Below are 26,322 nucleotides of genomic sequence, written 5' to 3' on the forward strand. Positions count from 1 at the left end.
TGGAGACCTGTATTTACAATTGCAATCCTCATGATATCCCATTTTCGCATGCTGAATAAAAGATTGTAACAGCATAATAACGGCAATCACAAGTAACAGAGAAACTCGTTTCAAAAAAAAAAAGTAACAGAAACTCAGAAACCTCTATTTGCTTGAATTGGGCACCACAAACAACAGAATCCGGACTAGGGACTGCAATGGCCTTATTCAATTAAGTATTGTTATTATGAATTACGACTCACGAACGACAGCAAATTTCAAGACGAACAACTAATGGCCTTAATACATTTAGCAGTGACAATCTGGGACAAACGGCTTCCAGAACAATTTCTGCCAACTAACAACTGAAACTCTTGTCTCTGAACCTCGTATGAGTTTCACTACACGATAACACAAACTGATCTGAACATTTGATCAGAGTAATCTGTGGTCTGCAGAGCGCTTCCCGGTTTACTGCACTCGAGATGCTTCTGAGCAAAAGACGTAGAACAGATCGAGGAGTTACTGAACGACAAAAAGATAAGTACGGTGTCTTTGTTAGAGCTCGTCTTTCAGAAGTTCTGAGTCTTCAGACGGCGATGAAGGTGTGATGTCCTCTTGTACAGCACCGGCACCCGTCTGTGTCACTTCCTCCGCTGCACCAGCTTCTGGGCCCTTGTGCTTCTTGATGAAACTGATGATGTCCTCGGCCGTCCTCCCGCCGTTGTACGAATAGAGGTCCCCGGTGGTCGAATAGAAGTAGATCGTGGGGTACCCCTCGACCGCAAAGTCGGTAGGGATATCGTTTGCAGTGCCATCCTGAGAAAACCAAAAGGATTAACGGATGTGTGTATGGCCTGGTGGAAGCATGATCATATCACACCACAAAAGAGGAGGGCGGTGGCTTGAGAAATTACCATCTTTGCAATGACGACGTCTTCGTCGTCTTGCATTGAGACTGCAACTTCCTCCAAGATCGGGGCCAGCTTCCGGCAATGGCCACACCAAGGAGCATAAAACTCGAGCAGTACTGTGAAGAAAAGGTCATGTCAAGCATGAAGTCATAAAACAAGTTCAATGCAAACTTAACTCAAATCTGATTGTAACCACTAATATAATCATATTGAGCTATGGGGTACATATTACTCAGACAACCGTGGAAATGAGAAGAACTAACCATTTTTGCCAGAGTTGAAAACAATGTCGTCGATGCTGTCAGCCACAACAACCTTAACAGGTTGGTCATTCACCTTTGGGATTGGCTCTGACTTAACATAAGGCATCAAGTTTCCATACTACATGAGCAAAAAGAAGAAAGAACAGTGAGTTGGAAATTATTTGACAACAAAGTACTGTGAAACAGCTTAGTAACTAAGCGACATAGTAAAGTAGAAAAGGCCTCACTATGTACTGCTTCAACCAGGGTATAACTTGATCAGGGTCAATAGTTGGATTGAGATATTTCCCACCCTGTGCGATCACAAAAAGGAGGGGCACATCGTTCTCTTTGAGCCCAAAGTACTGAAAGCATTTCCATGGAAGCTTGTTAGGCATCTAAAGGTAAATTTATGACAAACAGTGCTCAGAGAAACTACAAATAACAACCTGGAAGGCACGGTCAGCGGCTTCAACATCACCAATTAGAAAACTTATGTTATTTGCACTGAATTTCTTAGCTGCATCTTGAATCTGACTCTTGAAGGCCTCGATTCTGTTGTCACTGAAGTTCAAGAAGAGCATCGCCTGTACAACAATATTTCAAATTATGGTACTTCATGCTTTCATCAAGTTTGAAAAATAGGTGTGCAGTCATATCAGGTGAAATGCCAGTCCAATGTGAATAACATCCCATTACTAATGCAGAGGTAAAGGAATGACCAATACTTCCCTCTTCCACTCAAATTCTGAAAGCATAAATAGAACGTAATCACGGTTGTGTCAACTCACTTTGGCACTAGGAGTGCTGTAGTATCTCTCAAGAAACTTATGGTTGGTTGGATCAGCATCGAATGTAACTACAGTAGGGAAACCAGACACCTCAATGAATTTTTCAAGAGCATCCTTATCAAAATCCTGGCAAAGATCAAGACTGGTGTTATATTGCTAGTGTGTTACTCAGGCTCGAATATATCACATGAAAAAGGAATATACCTGAGAATCAACAAAGAGCTCGTCAAATGGTTTAAAGAGACGAATAACAGGGCCCTTGATGGCCTGATCACCACGCGGCAGAATACCAGCGTCTGACGTGTGAAAGAAATCATAATCTGACCGCTTCTTCTCTGCCACGGCCATAAAATTATCATAATCCACACCGGCAAACTTGGGGAAAACTCCTACCTGCAACAAAATGTTCACATGCATGCATCGCATTCACATCCACCATTCTCAAGGTATTCAAGAAACAATGGACATTCATAACAGTGGGAAAACCTACAAGAACCACCCCCTTGTCACCAATGGCGTGAGCGGCCTCCTCCGCCGATCTGAGCTCGATGGAAGCCGGGCCGACCTGCTTCTTGAGGTACTCCACGATGCCACCTGCATCCCTCGGACCACCATAACCACGCACGTTGTTCCCTTCGTTCTCTATGATCTTGATGGTGGGGTATGCGTGGACCTGGTACTTGTCCTTGATCTCCTTGTTCCTTTCGTCGTACGCGTCCACCTTCGCAAGCACCACTGGCGGGCCGTGCTTCCTCAGAACAGCGGCTGCCTTCTCGTACTGCTCATGGACATGACAAAAACAAATTAAAACGCACATCTGTCTGCGTTGCATCGTCGAGGGCAGGACTGGCAGTCTAGCTCAGTGGCACGTCTGTAGGGAGCAGTGGGTTATTACCTCTGGAGCGAGTTGGTTGCAGTGGCCACACCTGCGGGTAGTTGACACTTGCCAGTTAGCCACTGTGCGGGAGTTGGGACAGATGGCAACTGTGGGAATGAGTGAGCTGTCCTTACCACGGCGCGTAGAACTCGACGACGATGAAATGGTGCTTGGCCACCACCTCCGAGAAGTTGCCGGCATCAAGCGTCAGGACTGCCTCTCCCAGCTCCACGGCAGCCTCTGGCTCGGCAAAGGAGGGTCCGGAGAGGAGGAAACTGCTGGCGAGAAGGAGGGTAAACGGGAGCACAAGGGAGACGGTCATCGCTTAAGCTGCAACTAAAAGTGCCTGGCAGAGGGTAGAACCTGAGTTAATATACCTGAAGGGGCCAAGGCGTGTTCCACTTGCAGGGATCTCGAGGAAGTCAATGGGAATTTTGTTTGCTCACTTCTCTGTGACTCCATGTTTCTGAACTTTGCTTCCAAAAGACATTAGTGAGACTTTTTCATTCACCTCCTTTTTTTTCGTGTGTTCTTGTAAACTTTCAGGTAAATGCTACTAATATTGACATTACAAAAAGCTTTGTGTGCAAGTGGCATTTCAACTTTCTGAGTCCACAGAAGCAACCAATGAGGCTACGGCCAACAGACCATCAACAATATAATATCAAGTTGTCAACACCGACTTCAGAAGCCATCTGACTTTCAATTCTAGCCACAGGCTTCAGAGCAGTAATTAGTCAAGCAATTAGCAATTTCAGCATCTGTACTCATCCTGCTCATCTCCATCTGAATGATTCTTAAGGTATCATGTATCTCATTCCTGCACAGATGTCGATTATCTCGTGCCAGAAACACATTCATTTTCCTGCCTATCTCAATCCAACTACAACCAGGCTGCTTACTGACACCCCTGTCCTTCATGGATCTCCTCACTCTAAATACCTCTGTCCATTTCCCCATCTCAGCATACATATTGGAGAGAAGAACATAGGGTCCAGAGTTCTCAGGATCAATCTCAAACAATTTTCCAGCAGCCCATTCCCCCAACTCAACGTTCTTATGCAGTCTGCAAGCACCTAGCAGTGAAGCCAAGAGCACAGAGTCAGGTTCCATTGGCATGTTCTTTATGAGCTCCTCGACTTCTTTGAGATGACCGGCACGACCAAGCAAGTCAATCATGCATGTGTAGTGATCTCGGGATGGAGTAATCCCATGATCCTCAGTCATGGACTGAAAGTATCTCCTGCCCTCCTCAACTAATCCAGAATGGCCACAGGCTGACAAAACCCCAATCATCGTGACAGAGTCCGGGCTCTCTTTGCTGCACAGCATTCTCTCAAAAAGTTGCAATGCATCTCTTGCACGGCCATTCTGTGCATAACCAACAATCATCGCATTCCAGGACACATTATCTCTTGCAGCCATTCTCTCGAAAACTTTTGCACCATCGTCGATGGAGCCTGTCTTCAGGTACATGTCTACAAGGGAGTTCCCAACAAACACATCAGACTCTGGCCCAAAGTCGAAGCGGAAACCTTCCTTGAGGACATGAGCATGAGCTTGCTGACCAAGCTGAAGATCAGCAATATTCCCACACGCATTGAGAACATTTCCATAAGTATAATGTGTTGGCCAAACTGACTCCCTTTTCAGCCTGACGAAGAGCCTAAGCGCTTCCTCCTCCTCACCATTCTGTGCATACGCTGCAATTAGCACGTTCCAAGCAATGACATTCTTCTCAACCATCTGCGAGAATACTACCTGAGCACCTTCCACATTTGCAGACTTTGCATACCCTGTGAGCATGGATGTTTCAGACACGACACTCCTGGAAGCCATGGAATCAAAGACAGTCCTTGCTTCGCATGTCCTGCCACACTTTGCATACATGTCCACCAGAGCATTGTTCAACACCATATCCTCCCTAAACCTATTGCACTTGACCACACGGGCATGGACCTGACGTCCTTCCCTCTCTGCGGCGAGGCCTGCACATGCGCTCACAACGCTCGCGAGCGTCACCTCATCAGGAATGAAACCCGCACCCATCATCTCGACAAACACAACGAGAGCCTCGCCCACGGGACCGTTCTGCTCGTAGCAAGAGATCAAGCTGTTCCAGGAAACAACGTTCCGCTCTGGCATTGCGTCGAACACCCTGCGCGCATCCTCCGGGCGCTCGCACTTCGCGTACATGTCCACGAGCGCGCTCCCGATGCGCACGTCCTCCGCGTGCGGCGACTTGGCGACGAGCCCGTGCACCTGCTCCCCGGTCCGCGGGTCCTTCTCCGCGGCGCAGGCGCACAGCGCGCTGGCGAAGGAGTAGGCGTTGAGCACGAAGTCGTCGGCGTGCATGGTGGCCAGGAACCAGAGCGCGTCCCCAGCATGCCCGCGCCCGTGCCGCGCGAGCGCCGCGACGACGGCATTGTAGGAGCACTGGTCAGGGTCCGGGATAGCATCGAACACCGCGCGCACTTCGTCCGGACGGCCTAGGCGCGCGTACGCCGAGAGGAGCGCATTATAGGAGAAGGTGTTCGGGAGCGGTATCCCGTCGAACACCCTGCGGGCGTCGCGGAGGCGGCCGAGCCGCGCGTACGCGGAGACGAGCGTGTTGAGCAGGAACGTCTCGCCGACGAATGGAGATTTGAGGACGCGCGCGTGCGGGGCTCGGGCGGCGGGGAGGCTCGGCGCGGAGCGGAGGAGGTCGGCCAGTGGCGCGGACGCGCGGAGGTGCGCGACGAGCTCGTGGCCGCCGTGGAGATGTCGCGCCATGCCACCAAGAGGCGCGCGGTGAAGTCGTAAGACGCTAAGACCCGCGTATGGACGGAGATCAGGTGTCCAAGACGAAATGAACGGCCAGGATTAGTTGCGATCTTGAGAGCTAAAGGCGCGAAAGAAGCAGAGCGGCTGGAGAACCTTGTCACATCTTGCGTTAGAACACTACTCAAAAGAATATTCAGTTTCCAAATGCGCTTATGAAAGCATCACAGATTCACGCTGCATTTTCAGACAATTGCAGAATGGATTGAACAGAGAATGTTCCTTGCCGTAAACCATTCTATTAATCTCATCATCCATGTTAACATTACTGTATTTGGGGGTTTCAGATAAATCTTGCATAGCATATTACAATCCTTTCCGCTTTATGCAGAGATTCAGCGTTCGGAACAGCAGTTACTCTTTCTATAGAGGGAGCAAAGATATTTACAGTTGACATGCAGGGCACCAGATACAAGGTGCCAACTGTACTTTTTTAAAAAAAAAAAGCTACGCATAAGCATAGACCAACAGTAAGGCGTCAGACAACTGCCTCGGCATCTTCCTACCTCTGAAGGACTGCCATTTGCTCTCCGAGAGTTCTCATTGTAGAGCAAGCTTCAACTCGAGGGCGGTAGTCTTACTTAAGTCGAGGTGCAGATGAGTTGCTGAATGTGAAGCCTGGAATTGGGAAATTCAGTGCTATGTGATTTCACACTTGTTAACTACATTGTGACCCGACTCGAACCCACAGGACAGCAGAGGAAGATTTGGAGCCTCGATAGGCATCAATTATCAGTCAATCAGAATATGAGCTCAGCATTCAGCTTGAATGCCTTCCTTAGCAGGGTATCCTCAACGGTGATCCTAGCAGCTTAAAGGCAGCTAAAGGGTCATATTCAAGTATATGACTTCTAATAGATTGCCAATTTAGCTTCTCAGCGACTCAGCCACAGAAAAATCAGTCTCATGGCTCACAGTTTGAATTTTGATCCTCACCAATTTTGTCCGCCTAGGAGAATGGCATGGACTCATCAACATCATCACTGTCACTGCACTCATAGTCAGGAGCAGACTCCACAAATCTAACTGGAGTCAGGGGATTGCTTTCGTTGATGCGCTGAGCAGCCCTCTCCCCTAATTTTCTGTTCCTGTATTCCCTGCAGCAGTCGAAGATCCTGAGCCACATAGCAGTTGTTGGTTCGAAGGGCATATGATCCACGAAATCCTCTAGCTCAACCATGTATCCATGCTTCCCCAACAGTTCGATCATGCACTCATAGTGCTCCATGCGAGGGATGATGCTATACTCATCAGTCATCAGAGTGAAATAACTCCTCCCCATTCCAACATGCCCCTCACAGATACATGAAACCAGAGCACCAAGGAAAGTGACAGAGTCAGGCCTAATCCCCTTCTTCCGCATTTCATCAAACAATTCAAGCCCATAGTCACCTTTACTATTGTAAGCACATCCAAAGATCATAGAATTCCACAGGATAACGTCCTGAGATAATCCCGACTCAAAGACCCTGGTGGAGTAATCAAACAGCCTACACTTGGAATACATATCAACCAGTGCACTTCGCAGTATATCATCAATCTCATACCCGTTTCTGATAATGTATGCATGAATCTGCTTCCCATGCTTAAGCAGAAATATGTTTGCACAGGCTGCAAGCGCAGAGCTGAACGTGGACTGGCTAGGTATTGCCTCGGATTGCATCTCACGTAAAGCATGCAGAGCTGCTTCACTCATGGAGTGACGTTCGTAACCTGAGATCAGTGAGTTCCAGGAGTATCGGTCTCTCTGTGACCCCATGTCAAATAGAAGAAGCTGTTCTGCACTCCTCAAGCATCCACATTTGGAATACATCCTCACAAGTGCATTCATCAAAAACGGATAACTGAACAAACCACACTTGAAAGCGAACGCGTGGAGCTCCTCACCTTTCCCGAGGTCAAGAAGGCCTGTACAGGCATTGAGCACAGATCCAAGTGTAACAGCATCAAGCTCTTTTGTCTCCTGCCTCATCTGCTGGAACAAATCTAAAGCACCAGTCAGATCCATGGACCTGACATGGCCGGTCAACATTGCATTCCAGGATACCAAATTGTGTTCTTCCATGCTATCAAACACCCGCTTTGCATCAGCAATCCTCCCACAAGCAGCCAATCCTGACACAATTGAAGTGGACATCACCACGTCCTTCATTGGTGCCAGGTTGAAGAGCCTTTGCGCTGCATCAACGTCGCCACACTTTGCGTACATGTCTACGACTGAGCTGCGCACATGTACGTGGTGCTCATACCCATGTCGGAGCACAAAGTTATGTATGCACCTCCCTTCTCTAAGTGCACAGTTATCCCGGCAAGCAAGCATTGCATGTGTGACAGTATAAACCAGTGGCCTAACTCCAGCCCGTACCATCCTGAAGAACATCTGAACTGCCATGTCGCCCATCCCAGCGAGAAGATATCTCCTTATTATTACATTCCATGAAATGTCATTAGGTTGCAGTATGCCATCAAATGCCCGCTTTGCATCAGCAAGCACGAGGCACTTTCCGTACACATCAACTAGTGCCGTGCCTAGAATCACGTTGGACTGAAAGTCCCTCTTCGCGATATGACCGTGGAGCTGCTGTGCACCACGCAGGTCAAGGCACTCAGCACAACAGGCAAGCACTGATGCCAGTGTGACGTCCTTGGGGCGAATGCCAACAGAGCTCATGTGGGCGAAGAGGGATAACGCCTCTGCCGGGTTCCCGGCGCGGGACGCGGCGGAGATGATGGCGTTCCAAGAACCGCCGTCCCGGCGCGGCATTGCGTCGAACAGCTCCCGCGCGTCGGCGAGGCTGCCGCAGGCAGCGAGCGACTCGATGGCGCGGTTGAAGAGGAAGGTTGGAATGGATGAGCGCGAGGTGGAAGGGACAGATGACGAAGAGGAGGCCAGGTGGGAGGCGACGCGGCGGGCGGCAGCGAGGGAGCGGCGGGAGGTGGCCAGGCTGAGGAGCGAGGTGTAAAGCGAGGCCGGGAGCAAGGAGGAGCTAAAGCACGCCGGGAGGGCGTCGATGGCAGCGAAAAGGTGCCCGGCGGCAACGTGGTTGGAGATCGCGGACACGGTTGAGGCGGCCGCGGCGGAGGCGGCCGCCATGGTGGCGGGAAGGGGAAGGAGGAGAGGGGTTGGTCTACGCGGATTGGGGGCCTAAATTGAGCTTGTAGGTTTTAACCAGAATTTAGGCCCACAAGCTATTTTCAGTTTTTTTTGCACTAAAAGAAACTATTTTCGTTGTTGTTATTGCTTTGGGTAGTTCTGCGAAAAGAAAATGCTTGAAGAGAAAATCATTTAGGATCAAACAACATTATTTAGGATCAAAGGTACCAAGTTCTAAAATAGTTTTTTTTCCTTCACAAATACTCTCTCCACTCCAAATGTAAGAATTTAATTTCATCCTAAGTTAAATTATTTAATTTGATCATTTATAGAAAAATACACCATCATATAGCCTCATTACATCATAAAATGTGTATTGATAATGTATTTATTCGGTGTTATAGATATATTATAATTTTTGATAAATTTAGTTGATGCTGAAGAAGTTTGACTTAGGATGAATTTATAACATCTTGGTACATTTTAGAATGGAGGGATCGCGTTTGGTCTAGTTCCTCTCTTCAGCTCTTCGCCGGCATTAAATTATAATACCTTCTTGACATGCCTCGTGGCCAGTAAGGAAACCGTCCGAACTCCCTTTGCCAAGTGCACAACATTGTATTTGAGGCAATACCAGCTTGCATTGGCTTCACACTACTCCATACCACCCTTGTAGGTAGTCGCCTCCGGCTATTTACGTTAGCCGACACTTGTCGGATTCCGTGTTTGTGTCAAATGGTCATGTTTATACAGAGAAACAAGGCTTGACAAGTTGACACACATGGCACCAGTGTCAAATAAAACACCGCTAGCTAGAACGTCATCAACAGTACATGATAAAAAAAAAGCACCCTACCCTAGTACCCTACTACATTACATAATCGAACCTTAAATTTTCCACAGCAATCTTGATTGGCTGACCGGTAAGTAGCAGCTAGCAAGATCGACCGAATACAAATGTGCCACATTGCCGGTCCGGCCCGGCCCCTACCTGGCCCGTCAATCGAGTCGTTGGATGTACCTGTGGGAGATATCGTTTCCTCTACTGTCCGAGCACATCTTTCCCGGTGCCTATCTGTCGGCAAGGCAGTGATGACTGATCTCTTCTCTGGACCCTTCAGCCGATGCTTGGACCAAGCAGGCGCTGGCACGCAGCACAATGTTCAACCGTGACGTCCCAGCTGGTTCCGTCGGTGATGATCTGCGCATGGAATTTTTTCTCTGTCAAAGCGAGGGGAAGAGACGAGAAAAGCAGCGACATTTGTTTGTACAGTCGATGTGAGAAAGAAAGAAAGAAAGAAAGAAAGAAAGAAACATGTAAGAAGAAGGATCAATCATTTGAGGGTGCAGTAACTAAACAGCATGCCGTCAACCTTGCCACAGAGTAACAGAACGCTAAAGCAATAACAGTAAGGCTACCCGTTTGGCCACAGGATAGCAAGAGAGAAGGGCCGAAACAGACAAGCTCAGCATGGCAGTGCTACCAAGGCCAAGTAGGCCGTATTGTCTCTTCTTTGATATAGAAGAAGGCCGCCATACCATACTTGGTGCTTGCACCAGCAGGGAAGGGATAGCCCAACATGAGCTCCCCATGAAGGGGCCCAGCATCTCAATGCAAAGCTGAATTAGTCGCCAAGATAGATGGGAATATAACCAGATTGTGAAATCTTAGTCAGTTGCATATGATTTGTGTAGTCACTAGTCAGCACACATGTTTGTGTGTGTTTGGAGTGCTAAAACTTAGCAGGAAAGAACAGCTCCATTCCTACAGGGATAGGGAAAATCCTAATATTGCTCCAGACAGGGATGAAGTTGGTATTAAGTGGTTTAAATCTAGCAATCATTAAGGTAGTACTAACAGGATCAGCATGTATGCTTTTCATGTTAGTGCACAGACTCAAAGAAAGATGACACATGCCGACTTGCCGAACTGAAACAAAAGAAGTCATAGTGCCACTGAAGAGCTTGCATAGCTGGTGGCCCCTTGATCGATCATCTTTGTGGCACGGGGATGCAGAGGCAGAGTGTGCCACTGAAGAGCTTGCATTGCTGGTGGCCCCTTGATCGATCATCTTTGTGGCACGGGGATGCAGAGGCAGAGCTACGTCATCAGCACGTCACCCGGGCAGCGGGACCCATGGAAGCCCCCTATGTATGACGCGTGGGACCCACTCACAGGGCGTTAGGTAGCCCACGTGTACCCCTGCTGCTGCCACCAGCAGCGCCACCGCTGCCCCAGCCAGTATCAAGTGGACCTCGCCTAATCCTGCATGTCCTGCCGTAAAGAGACACGGCATGCATAAAACGCCATCCCTAAAGAGAAGGGGCTGAAAAGCAGAAGAGAGGGCATCAGTGTGCATGGGCTCGGGCACCATGAACTGACTAAATGATTCTCTGTGACCTTTCTTCTTCCTTTACACAAGGACAGCAGAAACAGAGTTGTTGGTATACTTACTGGAAGATTCTGACGATCAGGAGGAAGGGTTATCCTTGTAAGCTGCACCTGCACCAAGATCAGCAGCATCTTACCAACTGTTAGGGAGCACACAGTGGTTAGCATATCATTGAAGGGAGGTTAGCAACTCACAAACAACATTGACACGGGTGCTCGCTATCTGTGGGTAGCCTTTTCCTGCCAAAAATGTTGTCCTTTACCAATTGGTCCGCCGCTTACTTAGCAAGGCGGTATGTACCGAAAGATTCAACATCTCAGTGTCGCCGTCTTAAATCGCTGTCTAGTGGTAAATTTCTGCCAAACCCTGTTCCTGTCCCTCTTGCAAACTGACCATGGAGGGTAACTTGAAATGATGATTGACAAGCCTCTTTTTGACGAAGCAGTTTGCCGAAATGGATATAGAATGGATGGGTGAAAGGGGGCACATGGAACCTGAGTGGCTTCATTTCCAAGTGATGCTCCCTCTGTACTTTCCCACAACTCCACTGAAGTCTCCGCAACTTTTTGGTGGAAATGCGCGGCAATTGATAGTAGCAATGGTCAAGAGGCATGGCAGTGACGCCTGCATGACATGAGGAGGAAGGCAGCCATCACAGACGGATTCATGTGGTAGCAGCACTAAGAAGATCCACTATAGGGGCGGCAGGACACCTGCATGGTCCATCTGTGCTGCAAATTTTACAAAGCAGTTGATGATGATAAGTCCACAGTCCAATTTGCCTTCGACATTACTTTCTTACATTCACATCTATATGACAGCACCCTAAGCTTCACGAAGAAATCAAGCTGTCAAAATCTAGTGAAAGACATCAGCAGGTCATGCTGCATATGAAGTGACAAGAAGTTGAACCTAGAGTATACTTTTCATATGACTGCAGCATGATACAGAGTATAGTTCATGTACCAATCAACTCCGATGGTACAGTACCCAAACCTCAACCTCAAGTCGATTGCGTAGTTACGTAGTGACGTTCTTATACCGACTAGTTATCTTCAAGTGTTAAACCTATTGTTTAAAAAAATGTTAAACCTATTGAGGAAGAATATATACTCCTTAGTTTTCAAAAAAAAGAATATATACTCCTTTTATTCATAAAAAAGACTTAACTAAATTATTTCAAATAAACTATTAAAAACCCAGAATATGGGACATAATTTATTGCCAAAGAAAAATGGTAAAGATGCACGCCAGACTATTTTATTTCTTTAAGTCAGTAATGTTCATACCGTATTGCACTTGCAGCACTTTCGCCTGCCCAGAAGTTGACTGTTCAGGAATCACATAGGTATCATGGCAGCGCTAAAACAAATCTCAAGTTACTGTTTGCTGTATGATTGGTTGATATATCCACATCATGTCCAACACACATCAACTGTAAGCAAGTCAGAGCTCTTGTCTAATCAACATTAGGATTTAACCACAATATCATAATTTTTCTCATATAACTTGCACGCGCAAATGAAACATGCCGAGTGCTGATTCTATCATCTCTGTCTAGCTTTTCATTCACATCTCCTGATTTCAGATATGGACGAGGATAAGAAGAAAAACCAATCACCTGATATTGCGTTCCATCGCAGTTTCCTTGGGCAGGCATGATGTTTTGAAGTGTACCTAAAGTAGAACATAAGCAATGTCGTATTACAATCCAAGAGTCTGGACATGAAAATACAAATGTTTTATGCCCCCAACGCTAATATGGTATCAAAGAGGAGTCAACGATAATGCACTCTGGAGGGCCTATTGTGATTAGTTGCTCCCAAAACAGCATCATTGCTGAACAGGAACAGTTTCTCGTCTAATCACCTCTCGCTAATAAAATATGTGGACCATGATGAAGCACCATGCATGCATGCATGCATTCAATGATGGCCTTCATAGTTGCCATCGATCCTCGATAGCAAATTTTTTGTGATGTACTCACCGAGCATCAAGGCAAGATATACACCTCTGTTCAAATCCAACAGCAGTCTTTCGTCTTTGCAGAGCATGATTAGTTTCCTCCATTAAAAAAAATGGAGAGGACAAGAAAGCAGGACACTTCAGTTGACAGGCTTCTGAAAGCACCAGGCTGCAGCCGCCTCAAAACCTTTCGACGCTCCTTGAGATGCACGTCTCTCCCTCTCTCCCAAATACATACACGCATACAGCGCCTATAAGTACCACTAAGACATCACATTAAGCAAGCACTCCTTCCTCCGTCTCCCTCATAGTAGCTTTCCACCTGCTTCTAGCCTATCTACTTCCGGCTTGCACCTCAGACCTCACCTCGCCATGGGTGGAGCTTCTGACCTTCCTCCAGGGTTCCACTTCTTCCCGTCGGATGAAGAGCTCGTCGTCCACTTCCTCCGCCACAAAGCCTCCCTGCTTCCATGCCAGCCAGACATCGTCCCAACAATACTTCTGAACCACTACGATCCATGGGAACTGAACGGTATGCATCTATCTATTATCAGCTAATCATATGTTCTTATCAGCATCACTGTTTGGTGTGAGGGTCATGTCCTGATTGCTAGCAACAACTTTTTTTCTAGACAAAGCACTTCAAGCAGGTAACCAGTGGTACTTCTTCAGTCATGCAACACAAAGTAGGGTCACACCAAATGGTTACTGGAGCTCTATTTGTGCCGATGAGATGGTAAAAAGTAGTGGCTGCAACATCGGCCTGAAGAAGACGCTTGTCTTCTCCATTGGAGAGCCCTCTGAGGGGATTGAAACCAACTGGATCATGCATGAGTACCACTTACTAGATGGGAGGAAGGTGAGTAGCAGTAGCACTTCAACTAGTTCAAGCAGGAAGTTGCACAGGGAGAAAGGTCACTCAAACACAGTAAGAGCTACATATATGTTTGTTTACTTCATTTAGCACTATTGAATATATATAGCTACAAGCGAGTGTAGAAAAGATTTTTCATATATATATATATATATATGATCAAACACAGTAAGAGCTACATACACATGATTATAGTAAGGGTAAAATGCTTGCATGATCATTGCAGGAGTCCAATAACTGGGTGATATGCCGAGTGTTTGATTCGACCTGTGGATCGCAAGCGAACTTCCATGAGGAGGGCATGGAGCTTTCATGCTTAGATGAGGTGTTCCTATCCCTCGACGACTATGATGAAGTCAGTTTGTCAAATAATTAGAACCCTTATCAGCAGAACTGGTAGTAGGCATGTACCTATGGTACCATTTGATGTTGATTCTAGCAGGAAAAGTTACACTCCAAAAGATCAAATGATTTCATAGGTGTTGAACCTAGACACTGCGTCTAGACCACACATGTAATTATTCTCCACAAAGGACGAGCCACATGTAACAAACTTGAGTTAGCTTGACGTAACTATGGCATTAATGTGAATAACCTCCTATGTTACAAGGTTGCTTAGTTTTCTTGAGCACTTTTCATAGTTACTTCAAATCATGGATGAAATCCACAGATAACAGCTTATAGGATTAGCACATAGGAGTGCTTGTAGGGATGCATTGCTTCCCCTCCCCAACACATTTCCTTTCTGTGTGAGCAATAGTGTTTTGCGCCCAAAAATCACAGTGGAGGAAAAAAAATTCTCGAAAAATGACATGATTGGAGCCTGTGCAAGCATATTGCTGCTGATGTCATCCATGAAGTAAGCATCAAACTGTGATGTATATGTCTCTGAGTGTCTATATTACACAGATGGTTTGACTGTATGGGGAAGTGGGGCTGCGATGAATTCATTAGACTTGACAAACCAGTTACTGGATACACAAGAAGGCACTAAACTTTCTAAATCATTGTTGGTGGATTTCAGTGCATAGTGCACTGGCTTTAGATCACTAATTAGGGCTGTCATACGTCCTCTAAAAACTTTGCTTTGTAAACAGGTAGTAGGAGAAATCTAGTCTTGGTATGTGATTAATTCAGTGAGCTAAGAGAACTCCTCAATGCATCCCTCCATAGCATTAGCATGCCTGTCCTTGCTTTTCTTGGCTAGCAGACTATGCCATGCCAGTGGTTAAATATGATATCGTTTGAGGTGTACTCTTGCTGACCATTTTTTATATTGATGGGGAGAAACTAGAGATAAATCAGAAGTTCGCTTCCTGACATACAGACAAATGCCACAAAACAGAAAGTAAGCTACAAGTTTCTAAAAGCTATTAATCAAATTTGAATGTTCTTATCTGTTGCAAGCCACCCTTAATATTGCCCTAATAAGTACAAATGTACAGTGTTCGAGAAAAAAATACAAATGTACTGAACATAAATGGGAATATGATTAAAAAAACTAAGTGCGCTCAACAGTAAATAAAAGTGGTTGGTACTAACCATAACTGACCGACTGGAACTTTGAGCAAGCAGTTAAAAACTGCAAGTCTCACCTCACATCCAGTAATTCTTGAGGACTCTTTTAAGAAGAAATAACATGTTAGATCAACTTTTCAATCTCAAGTCTTTCATGTAAAATTGAAATCAAAAGATCAAATATTTGAAGATAAAAATCAATAGCATGGGTATAAAATTCTATTCAAAGTACTCTGCCTGGAAAATCAATTTTTCTTACTTCTCTAGTAACAAAAGTAACCAAAAGTATTCGAGAAAAAAAACTAACCAAAACAACTAGTGCATTCAAAAGGCAACAACAACAACAACAACAACAACTTAGCCTTTTGTTCGAAGCAAGTTGGGGTAGGCTAGAGATGAAACCCACAGAAAACAAGAATAAGAAACACAAAAAGGGCACAAGCCAAAGTAAGAGTTAGAGGTTAAACAAAAAGTAACAAAAATCACGATTCAGGTACGTTAATTGCTAATCTCCAAGCGCTCCTATTCATAACTAATTCCTTAGCGATATTCCACTTCTTAAGGTCTCTCTTAACCGTCTCGTCCCAAGTTAGTCTAGGTCTACCTCTACCTCTCTTTATATTATCGCCCCGCTTTAAAACTCCACTACGCACCGGCGCCTCGGGAGACCTCCGTTGTATATGTCCAAATCATCTCAACCGATGTTGAATCAACTTCTCCTCGATAGGTGCCACCCCGACCATATCTCAAATCTCTTCGTTCCGGACTCTATCCCTTCTTGTATGCCCGCAGAACCAACGCAGCATATGCATCTCTGCTACACTCAGTTGCTGGACATGTCACCTTTTTGTAGGCCAACATTCAGCACCGTATAGCATCGCCGGGCGAATCGCCGTCCTATAGAACTTACCTTTTAGCCTCTGTGACACCTTCTTGTCACAGAGGACGCCCGAAGCCTGCCGCCACTTCAACCAACCGGCTGAAATTCTATGTCTAACATCTTCATCAATATCTCCATCTTTCTGAAGCATTGATCCTAGATACCGGAAAATATACTTCTTGGACACCACTTGACCTTCGAGGCTAACGTCCCCATCCTCATGCCTAGTCGGGCTAAAGTCGCACATCATATACTCGGTCTTGGTCCTACTCAGTCTGAACCCCCTCGACTCTAATGTGTGTCTCCACAGCTCTAACTTCATATTAACTCCTGCCCTACTCTCGTCAACTAGCACCACATCATCAGCAAAGAGCATACACCAAGGGATATCACCCTGTATGTCCCTTGTGACTTCATCCATCACCAAAGCAAATAGATAAGGGCTCAATGCTGACCCCTGATGTAGTCCTATTTTAATTGGAAAGTCACTGGTATCGCCATCACATGTTCGAACACAAGTCATCGCATCCTTGTACATATCCTTGATGAGGGTAATATACTTAGTTGGGACGTTGTGTTTTTCCAAGGCCCACCACATGGCGTCTCTCAGTACTTTGTCATACGCCTTCTCTAGGTCAATAAAGACCATGTGTAAGTCCTTCTCCTCCTCTCTATATCTCTCCATCAACTGTCGTACTAAGAAAATCACCTCCATGGTTGACCTCCCAGGCATGAACCCAAAACTGGTTTTGGGTCACCCTTATCAACCTTCTTAGGCTATGCTCGATAACCCTCTCCCAAAGCTTCATCGTATGGCTCATCAGCTTAATCTCTCGGTAGTTAGTACAACTTTGAACATCTCCCTTCTCCTCCATTCCTCCGGCATCTTATTTGACCGAAAAATTAGGTTAAAAAGCTTAGTTAACCATACTACCGCCCTCTCGCCCAGGCATCTCCACACCTGAATAGGGATGCCATCGGGACCCATTGCTTTACCTCCCTTCATTCTCTTCAGAGCCTCTCCGATCTCTGCCTCCTGAATCCTCCTCACAAAGCGTCTGTTGGTATCATCAAATGAGTCGTCCAACTCGAAGGTAGGACCCTCATTTTCCCTATTAAACAACTTGTCGAAGTATTCTCACCATCTGTCCTTGATCTCCTCATCCTTCACCAGAAGTCGATCTGTCCCATCCTTGATGCATTTGATTTGGTTTATGTCCCTTGTCTTCCTCTCGCGGGTCCTAGCTATCCTATAAATATCCTTCTCTCCTTCCTTCGTACCTAACCGTTGATAAAGGTTATCAAAAGCCTGACCTTTCGCTACACTTACAGCTCGCTTTGCAGACCTCTTCGCTAATCTATAGCCCTCGATGTTGGTTGCGCTCTTGTCGAGGTGAAGGCATTTGAAACACTCTTTCTTCTCCTTAATAGCGCTTTGCACCTCATCATTCCACCACCAAGTCTCTTTCGCTTCCTGCTTGCCTCCCCTACTCACACCAAACACTTCTGAGGCCACCTTCCGAACACATGTCGCCATCTTTAGCCACATATCATCTACATCTGCTCCTTCTTCCCAAGGCCCCTCGCCTAGCATCCTCTCCTTAAACGTTTGTGCCTCTTCCCGTCTAAGCTTCCACCACTTCGCTCTCGCAATCTTGGCACGTTTGTCCCGGTGGGCACGTACCCAAAAACAAAAATCCGCCACCACAAGCTTGTGTTGGGGGACAACACACTCCCCAGGTATCACCTTACAATCTAAGCAGGCACGTCTATCCTCTCTCCTAGCAAGGATAAAATCGATTTGGCTCGAGTATTGTCCACTATGGAAAGTCACTAGATGGGACTCCCTCTTTCTAAAGAGGGTATTCGCTAACAGCAGGTCGTAAGCCAACGCAAAATTCAAAACATCCTCCCCCTCGTTCCTACTACCATACCCGAAACCCCCGTGTACTCGCTCATATCCTACATTAGTCGCACCCACATGGCCATTGAGGTCTCCTCCTATGAAGACCTTCTCACTGATAGGCACGGTACTAACCATGCTATCGAGGTCTTCCCAGAACTGACTCTTGGAACTCTCACTAAGACCTACCTGAGGGGCATAGGCACTGATCACATTCAGAACCAAATCTCCAATGACCAACCGCACTAGGATAATCCGGTCGCCTTGCCTCCTAACATCTACAACTCATCCTTAAGGCTCTTATCGATCAAGATGCCTACACCATTCCTACCTAAAGTTGTCCCCGTGTACCAAAGCTTGAAGCCAAAACCCTCCACCTCCTTCGCCTTCTGGCCCTTCCATTTAGTCTCCTGCACGCATAGAATATTTACATGTCTCCTAATTGCTACATCGACTAGTTCTCTTAACTTACCTGTTAGAGACCCTACGTTCCAACTACCTAGACGAATCCTAATTGGCTCGACTAGCTTCCTTACCCTTCGCACCCGTCGAGAGAAATGCGAAGACCCTTGCTCATTTTTCACTACACCCGGGCGTAGATGTAGCGCGCCACAGAGACTACGATGACCTGACCCTTGCTCACTTATCATCGTACCCAGATCACGATACGACGCGCCTCTGAGGGGATGACGACCCGGCCCTTGCCCATTTAACACCACACCCGGGTTCCGATGTAGCGCGTCGCTAAGAGGGTTACGCCCCAACGAATTTCTTATGGGTTTCATTTCCATTAGAGTGGCTGATCTTTTACGCTGGTTCGCCAAACCTAACACAACCCTCCACATTTTCTCATCGCGGGTTGGGACCGGCAACGGCAGTGTTTAGTGCATTCAAAAGGATAGTGATAAATTTAATTAACACTTGTAATCATAAAGTCTTCCCAGTAAAAACCCATTTCAGTTTTTCATATATTAGCAGTCCTCCATGCTGTTCAACGTCTTCAGTAGAACAGGAATTGCAGGTACCAGGAATGACTTTTTGAGAATACGCAGGAGAATTGCATATTTTGTATTAAGAAGAAATATTGTTTGATTTTACTATGCGGGACTATGAAGGTGCAAGCAGACCGGGAATTACATGGATGCACTTCTACTTGTACAGTGGAGAAGGGGTGAAAATCAGGTGCTAAGTGCTATGTGGTGGCATTGCACTGCATGGCCAGCCAATCCCTGCCATGTAGTTATTGAGTAGCAGAAGAACAGTGCTTACGGAATGTACCCAGACATGAACAAACATTAAGAAGCTCATAGAGCATAGGAAATGAAAAGGAAAAACAAATTAGGGAGAAAACCTATTAAATTGTTGCATAGCATAATGACATTAGTATGGTCCAGCTATATAAGACATATAGATCAGTTAATTACTGCTTCATTTGCTTTTCAAGAATGTGAAAATTATAGAGTTATTAGTATCAAGTTTAAATGACAGTACATATGAACACTTAATTATAATTGGAACAGGGTGAATGGTTGACTTCAGTTGGTTCCACACGTTTTGTTCATTGATCCAATATTCTAGTTTGCGCACTATATGTGCTTAGTAAGTGCATCAGACCCTGTTGACCTTACCATAGTTACTTCATAAAGGCTGCATGATATGCTGGCATGGACCGCATGGTGCGCATGCTTTATCATGCAAAGCCATCCCCTAAGTGAGTCCACATGCCTTGTCATGAATAAGCAAAGCACTCACCCAAAAAATAAGTATTTCGACAAAGCAATTTCAGAAGAAAATTAGGGGGGCAAAACTAAATCAGTTTCCATGCAGTATCTGAGAGTCATCTGTACATACCCAAAAAAAAAGATAGATGAGTCAGGATCTGTTACTTTCAACAAGTACTAGCTGTCTTTCTCAGGTGATGACACGAAGTTACGCATTGAGTAAGCAAAACTAAATGGGTGCGTGTACTACTCTTATGCTCAACAGCAATGATGCCCATGGTTGAGATAAACTGAAAGTGCAGTTAGTGGCTAAGTCCGTTTCCATCCTGCCAAACTCATCATGTCACATAGCATCACGTAACACAGGACCACAAGAAGACCATCCCTATAAGGACGGGGCATTGATTCTGCATGGACCAATGAAAGTTAAAGATTCGACGTGGCAAAGGCTGTTGGTGATCAGACACTAACCATTCCTTACGTGGTGCCATATCATCGCAACCCCAACCTTTTCGCCACACCTGAAAATGAGTGACTAACAAAAGATTAAAGATTGCTACAGCAGAAAGTCGATAGTGCTGCTAAGTCATCATTAAGCAAGAACAGGTCACCAGGACAGAACCATAGTGTTACACTTCCAGCGTCTAGTGGTTCAGTTTCACTTTGTACTGAATGATTTGAGCATGAAACCATGATCATGTTAAGTTTAATTTTGTTTCCCAGCTTCCCTACAAACATGCAACAATCCACTAACATAATCACTATCCCTGGCAACACAACAGCACAAGGCTAGGTGCAGGCATAATTCAATAACCCAAGATCAGAACACAGTTAAATGCCTAAATGTGATGCCTGTGACCATGAACATCTTGCGACCCATCAAAATCCCATATTGCCCATGGTAGAAATAGAGGTGCAGAATCCATTATCCAGAAATATTAGCAGTAGTCAAGTACCAAACAATGCATTCATGAACATAACAGTTTCCTCTCAAGTTTCTACTACCTTAGTTACGCTCATACCAGCATTCAGAAGCTAACCGCAACGATGGCAAAGGCAAGGTATCGATCGAAACTAGAGCCATAAACATCCGGACCCAAATTGTATCGATTTTTTTCCGAAATATTTCACTACCCGCGCGACAATTCCGATTCCAGAGGCCTCCAAATTATCATCCGGCCTCGCAGGGGAAACACAAATCTAGGCATCTGGCTAGTAGCTACGCAGCGCTAGCATTCCCTCTGTGACCAAAACCATGAGGATTCGTCCCTCGAGAACACCTTCGCGCACGGCTAAGCAGGCCGGTGGAGTGGGTACGGGGAAGAGCACCTGTGTACCTGGCCGTCGGTGGATCGTCGGAGCTCGGGGGCGGGCCTCGCCGGACATGAAGGCGCGGCGCTCCGCGGCGGCGGGGCGCGTCGCCGGCGTACTCTTCATCTTACGCCACTGCCCTCAGGAGACGGAGATTGGATTATCTGCGGACGCATCAGTGGCTGATCAACCGGGCCCAGCCGGGCGGCCGGGCCCACTCGAGAGTCCAACCAGCCCAAATGCCCAATCCGAGTCAGCGACCGCGAATTGAAACGGAGCCGACCTGACCCCACGCGATTTGAATCCGAATTGGCAAACGGCGCGAAACCGACTTGGCTCGTGGCCTCGCGCGCTGTTTACCGCCGTGCAGATCCATTCCCTTCTCAGTTTCTGTTCCTCCCCATCGATCGGCGGCTCCCGTACCACTCCTCGTGTCCCCGAGCTCTCTCGATCGTCCGCGAAGCGCGCGCGCGCGCAGGCGGCCTTGGTCGATAGGCGCGCGCCATGGTGATGGTGTCGTCGTCCTCCGCGCCCAGATCAGCTGCCTCCTGCTGCTCCACGGCGCCGTCCGGCGGCCGGCAGGCCCGCAGTGCGAGGAACCGATCGTCCATCGATAAATCCAGCTTAAATGAAATAGTTCTAAAAGTTCCCGGTACGCGTCTTGAGCATCGCGTAGGAGCAACTTACGTATCATTTACGCGTCTTGAGCGTGAAGAGCAACTCGCATACCGTTTGTATATCATAGCAACCATCATAAGGATACATGTGAGAGCAAATTTTAAACTTTAATTTATAAGTCTTGATCATCTTACAAAAATTCATAAATTGAAACTATAATATATAATCATAAAAGTTTTCACCAATTAAAAAGGTTTTCTCCCAAATGTATCCTAGATCTAGGTGGATAACCTATTATATCTTTATTAGATTGAGAGCTAAAAAGCAGCGGAAAAGCAGACAATACTAATTAGCAATAATAATATCATTGCCCATAAGACACCACTTGCATAAATTTTGCGTAACTTCCACCATACATCCACATTGCCGGCTCCGGCGGGATAAACGTGGTCGTCACTCCCTAGAAGAAAACCTGCAAAACAACTTAACGGCAACACCTTAAGCACGTTTCATACATGCAGAATTTATCCATAATACTATACATTTAGTGGATGCAAGAGGCTAGTCAGTTTTTAACATTAATCTATAAAAAATACGACCATAATTTAGCAAGTGAATAAGTAAAAGATATTGCATCTACATTCCTACATCAAGCACGAATACAATTGCATAAGTAAAATGATCAGGTAATCACGAGCTCAATCTTCCATAAGCCTCTTCATGAAACTCTACGTTAAAATCAAAATACGTGCTTTTTGACAGGGAGCGCGGCTATTGCAATAGATTAAGATCCTGCAGGGGTGTATAACTTTTCCCACATGACACGGTCCGTAAGTAATGATTCACATGACAAACGTTCGCATACCTATCCCTGACGCTGAACGAATAGCCGGGATGGACAGGTGCAATGGAACCGCTGACTACAATCCCATCACAAATCGCACCGAATCCGCTCAGTGAAGGGTGTGCGTATAATACTTAGCTTACTGAAAGTGCATCTAGATCTCTAATGGATTTTTCTAATGGGTTTTGGTGAATAAAATGGCACCACGATTAAGAACTAATGATCTTGTTTAGTATACGAGCAGGAGTTGATTGGTATATCAATGGAATCTTTATGATGAAAGATATTAAAAGTAAAGATAAAAGTCTCATATGACAACACGTGTGACTAAACTATGATTAAAGTGACAATATTGACAAGCAATGATTATTATATGGATTGAAGTTACGTGTTTGATGACATCTATTTATTCTCATGTCCAAATGAAGCTTGTTGATAAAGTTATAGCACTAGAAGGGAATTTCTCGTGAAGAAATGGACAATCTATCAATAGAAGATAAGTTGCAAAGAATTATGAAGAATGGATTTCATTGATAGTTTAATTATGATACAAACCTATATGGAACTCTACGTTCTATTGATGTTTTAATTATGATACAAACGTATATGGAACTCTATGTTCTGTATGATGCAAGGATGAAGAGTTGGAATTCGGGATAGTGTTTCGAGGGGCTAAGCTTGGCGAAGGGCAATTGGTTTGTGCCGAGGTATCAACGCTAGGGTGAAGAAACTTTCTTTGGATTCAATTTGAAGAATTTTGGTCATGTAGAGTGTTAATATTAGCAAGTATCAATCCTTATAGAATTTTATTGTAAACATGGTGGTTTGAACAATAAGTAGATTTCATTCAAAGATAATGGTTCAAGTCACTAGCTGAAGAAAGTTGTACTCAAGTTACAGGAACTAAGTTGGATACACTTCTCAGATTGAGAATGATCGAGGCATGATATGGTACACTTTTGAGAAACTCAAACGGTTGAAATATAATCTATCTTTAATCTTGAGTATAGGTGTGCCGTACTATCAAGAGAGATGCATCATATTGTGTTTTGATTTAGTCTCAGTGCTCAAGTAACCCAAGTAATTGAGAGAGACACAAAAGCCTCAGGTGCATATTAAGAGGAATTAGCTGGTACAACCCGGAATTTCCGGGTTTCCCAACCCGAAAGTTCCGAGTTTTTCTTACGTGGCAGCAACAGCTAGTAGGTTTGAAAACCTGGAGGTCCCGGGTGTCAGAATCCGGAAGTTCCGGATTCTAAATGTCACATAACGGCTAGTTTCTTTGGACCCAGCTATTTATACCCTTATGCACCCTCCTTTGTGGGCTGTTGTTCCAGTCATTTTTCTGCTGCTTGCTGATCGTCCCAGGAAAGCTTGGTAGCCTTGTTAAGCTCTCCCCAACCTCTCTTTGTGAGATTGTGTGATTCTTGTAATATCTTTGAGTTGGGTTTGAGAGAGTGAAAGCTTGAGAGCACTAGATAGCATAGCAAACTTTGAGCACTTGAGTTTAGCCGAAATCATGTGTTTCGTATTTGTTACTCTTGGAGCTTTAGCTCCTAGACGGCTAGGTGTTGCCCGACGAGCATCCAATTGTGTGGGCTGTCGTGAGAAGTTTGTAGGGGTCGGTTTCCACCTCCGCAAGGGAAGGAGATCAAGATAGTGGAAGACCAAGGTGTGCTTATGTAGCACCTTGGTGGGGAGGCTTCACGGCACTCCTCAACGGAGAGTAGGATTCACTGAGCTTGTGCAGCACATGCGGTGAATCTAAACTTTGGTAAAATTTCTTGTGTCAATTATGTTCGATTTTATCTCGTAGATTTGAGGAGCTCTTCATTGAACACTTGTGTTCTTGGAAATATTGTTATTTTTATGATTATAGGGGCTGTGTGGACCTGCTCCAGAAACTCCACTTAGCCTACTCTATATCTGGAGTTTGAACTTGTAACTATTTACTCACGCTAGATTCATTGTCTTCACTCTGCTCTGTGTGAACCTGGAAGTTCCGGTTTGTAGAACCTGGAAGTTCTGAGTTCATCTACTGTCCTGATTAAATTCGGAAGTTCCGGATTTGCTAACCCGGAAGTTCCGAGTTTGGCAGGAAAAATTTTTAGGTGCGCCTATTCACCCCCTCTAGGCGACATCACGGTCCTTTCACTTACCATTACCATATTTAAGTATGTGGTTTGTACGAAAAAATATGCTGAAGTATCAAAGCGATGACGCATCGGTCCTTAACCAACTCAAGCAAGCCTATGCCACTTGGATTCTACTCCCAACATGGTCCTATCTTACTTGCTCAAGTCTCGATCCAACATTCATAACTTGCTCATATTTTAATTCTTGTTGTCTACTTAAGTATATATTTAGACAAACATACTATAACTTGCGAGTGATGGTGACCTTGCCATCTCTCGACTTCTACAATAAACTAAGCATGGCTAAATAAATTAATTCGAGAAGTCTAAACATACATACATTACCTAGTATAGGTTATTCTAGAGCTAGAAGGAGAAAACATGATTAGTGGGTTCTACACATATCACATGGATTAGGTAAGGTTAATTCCATGCACATGCAATACTTTATAATAGCAAATTAAGGATTAAAACTAAGATTTGAGATACATAGATGCCTGCTTTTGTACTCTGCAACCGTAATATTCTGGAACGTCATTCTCTAAGAAAGTAGATAAATGAATGAATCAGAAAAGATGCTGTGAATGTATATGCTTATGAGATGCAATGAACCATGAGAGGTAATGGCTAACATGATTCAAGGTCACAAAGTAAGCAATTAAAAGAGGGGAATTAGGCATACAAGAATTACATAGGGTGAAGATATCAAACTCTTATTCATACATTTGCACACACTCAACAAGACAAGTTGTAAGATGAGGATGCCATCAAAATTAGTTGAGCTATTATTATTTATCATATAATCTAACAATAAGTTAACTCATCATAACATGAAGCATCAATCATGGGAGTTAGTTCATAGTTGTTATCAAGAGTACTAGAGCATGCTTAGACAAGTTGATAATATTATAGTAGCAAAATTTAGACAATTGAATAATTAATGGATAGCTACTAGCAACATAACATCTTAGTTAAGATAATAAATTTAAGTTTATCATATTTAATTAAGACAAGCGTCATCATTGTAAGTTGTATCACGGAAATTTGTAATCATCAAGCATATCACATTTATTTTTAATTAATAAAGGAAAGTTGATAGCTCACATGAGTATAATTGGTTCGCTAGGAATTTTGTAAGTAAATTAGTTCTAGAACAAATATATCTAAATTTGTATCCTTCGACAAACATATAATAAAAGCTAACATTTAACAATAACATATCATCATGGCCATAGTTAACTAACAAAATTGTTTCATGATTTTAGGAGCATCATAAAAATAATTAGCCAGGCATTTAACTAAGTAGCAACCTCTTAATCAATAAATTACAAAGCATATGAATATATAACTATTACATAGGTGTTATCAATTTCAGAAAGTATACAAAGGTCAAGCAAAGGTAATAAAATTGGATCCACAATTTTAGAGGCAAATATATATTTA

General features: G+C 44.9%; 4 protein-coding genes across 6 annotated transcripts; 1 reads left to right on the top strand and 3 right to left on the bottom strand.

Annotated features, from left to right (window-relative positions):
* Nucleotides 1-186: 186 nt before the first annotated feature.
* On the bottom strand, nucleotides 187-3,155 carry LOC112899146 (protein disulfide isomerase-like 1-2). The gene is made up of 10 exons (XM_025967495.1): nucleotides 2,938-3,155; nucleotides 2,822-2,852; nucleotides 2,417-2,704; nucleotides 2,131-2,319; nucleotides 1,927-2,052; nucleotides 1,585-1,722; nucleotides 1,384-1,500; nucleotides 1,157-1,274; nucleotides 897-1,009; nucleotides 187-798 (listed from the first exon to the last, which is right to left on the bottom strand). Exons 1-10 carry the CDS (start codon nucleotides 3,123-3,125, stop codon nucleotides 538-540), a joined length of 1,569 nt encoding a protein of 522 aa, XP_025823280.1. The 5' UTR covers nucleotides 3,126-3,155; the 3' UTR covers nucleotides 187-537.
* On the bottom strand, nucleotides 2,953-5,585 carry LOC112899145 (pentatricopeptide repeat-containing protein At2g13600). 2 transcript variants are annotated; one of them, XM_025967493.1, is made up of 2 exons: nucleotides 3,181-5,585; nucleotides 2,953-3,078 (listed from the first exon to the last, which is right to left on the bottom strand). In XM_025967493.1, exon 1 carries the CDS (start codon nucleotides 5,573-5,575, stop codon nucleotides 3,512-3,514), a length of 2,064 nt encoding a protein of 687 aa, XP_025823278.1. In that variant the 5' UTR covers nucleotides 5,576-5,585; the 3' UTR covers nucleotides 2,953-3,078; nucleotides 3,181-3,511. The 2 variants fall into 2 exon arrangements, with proteins under 2 accessions (XP_025823278.1, XP_025823279.1); XM_025967494.1 differs by having other exon boundaries at nucleotides 2,972-3,081.
* Nucleotides 5,586-5,862: 277 nt separating this feature from the next.
* LOC112899144 (pentatricopeptide repeat-containing protein At3g26540) lies at nucleotides 5,863-8,746 on the bottom strand. The gene has a single exon (XM_025967492.1). It carries the CDS (start codon nucleotides 8,715-8,717, stop codon nucleotides 6,573-6,575), a length of 2,145 nt encoding a protein of 714 aa, XP_025823277.1. The 5' UTR covers nucleotides 8,718-8,746; the 3' UTR covers nucleotides 5,863-6,572.
* A 4,610-nt stretch (nucleotides 8,747-13,356) lies between these two features.
* On the top strand, nucleotides 13,357-14,567 carry LOC112899147 (NAC domain-containing protein 104-like). Of its 2 annotated transcripts, none has more exons than XM_025967496.1 (3): nucleotides 13,357-13,607; nucleotides 13,708-14,003; nucleotides 14,176-14,567. In XM_025967496.1, the coding sequence occupies exons 1-3, from the start codon at nucleotides 13,448-13,450 to the stop codon at nucleotides 14,323-14,325; spliced, it is 606 nt and encodes a 201-aa protein (XP_025823281.1). In that variant the 5' UTR covers nucleotides 13,357-13,447; the 3' UTR covers nucleotides 14,326-14,567. The 2 variants fall into 2 exon arrangements, with proteins under 2 accessions (XP_025823281.1, XP_025823282.1); XM_025967497.1 differs by having other exon boundaries at nucleotides 13,708-13,934.
* Nucleotides 14,568-26,322: the final 11,755 nt, after the last annotated feature.

Source organism: Panicum hallii, chromosome 7 (assembly GCF_002211085.1).
Source record: "Panicum hallii strain FIL2 chromosome 7, PHallii_v3.1, whole genome shotgun sequence".
Classification (NCBI taxonomy): domain Eukaryota; kingdom Viridiplantae; phylum Streptophyta; class Magnoliopsida; order Poales; family Poaceae; genus Panicum; species Panicum hallii.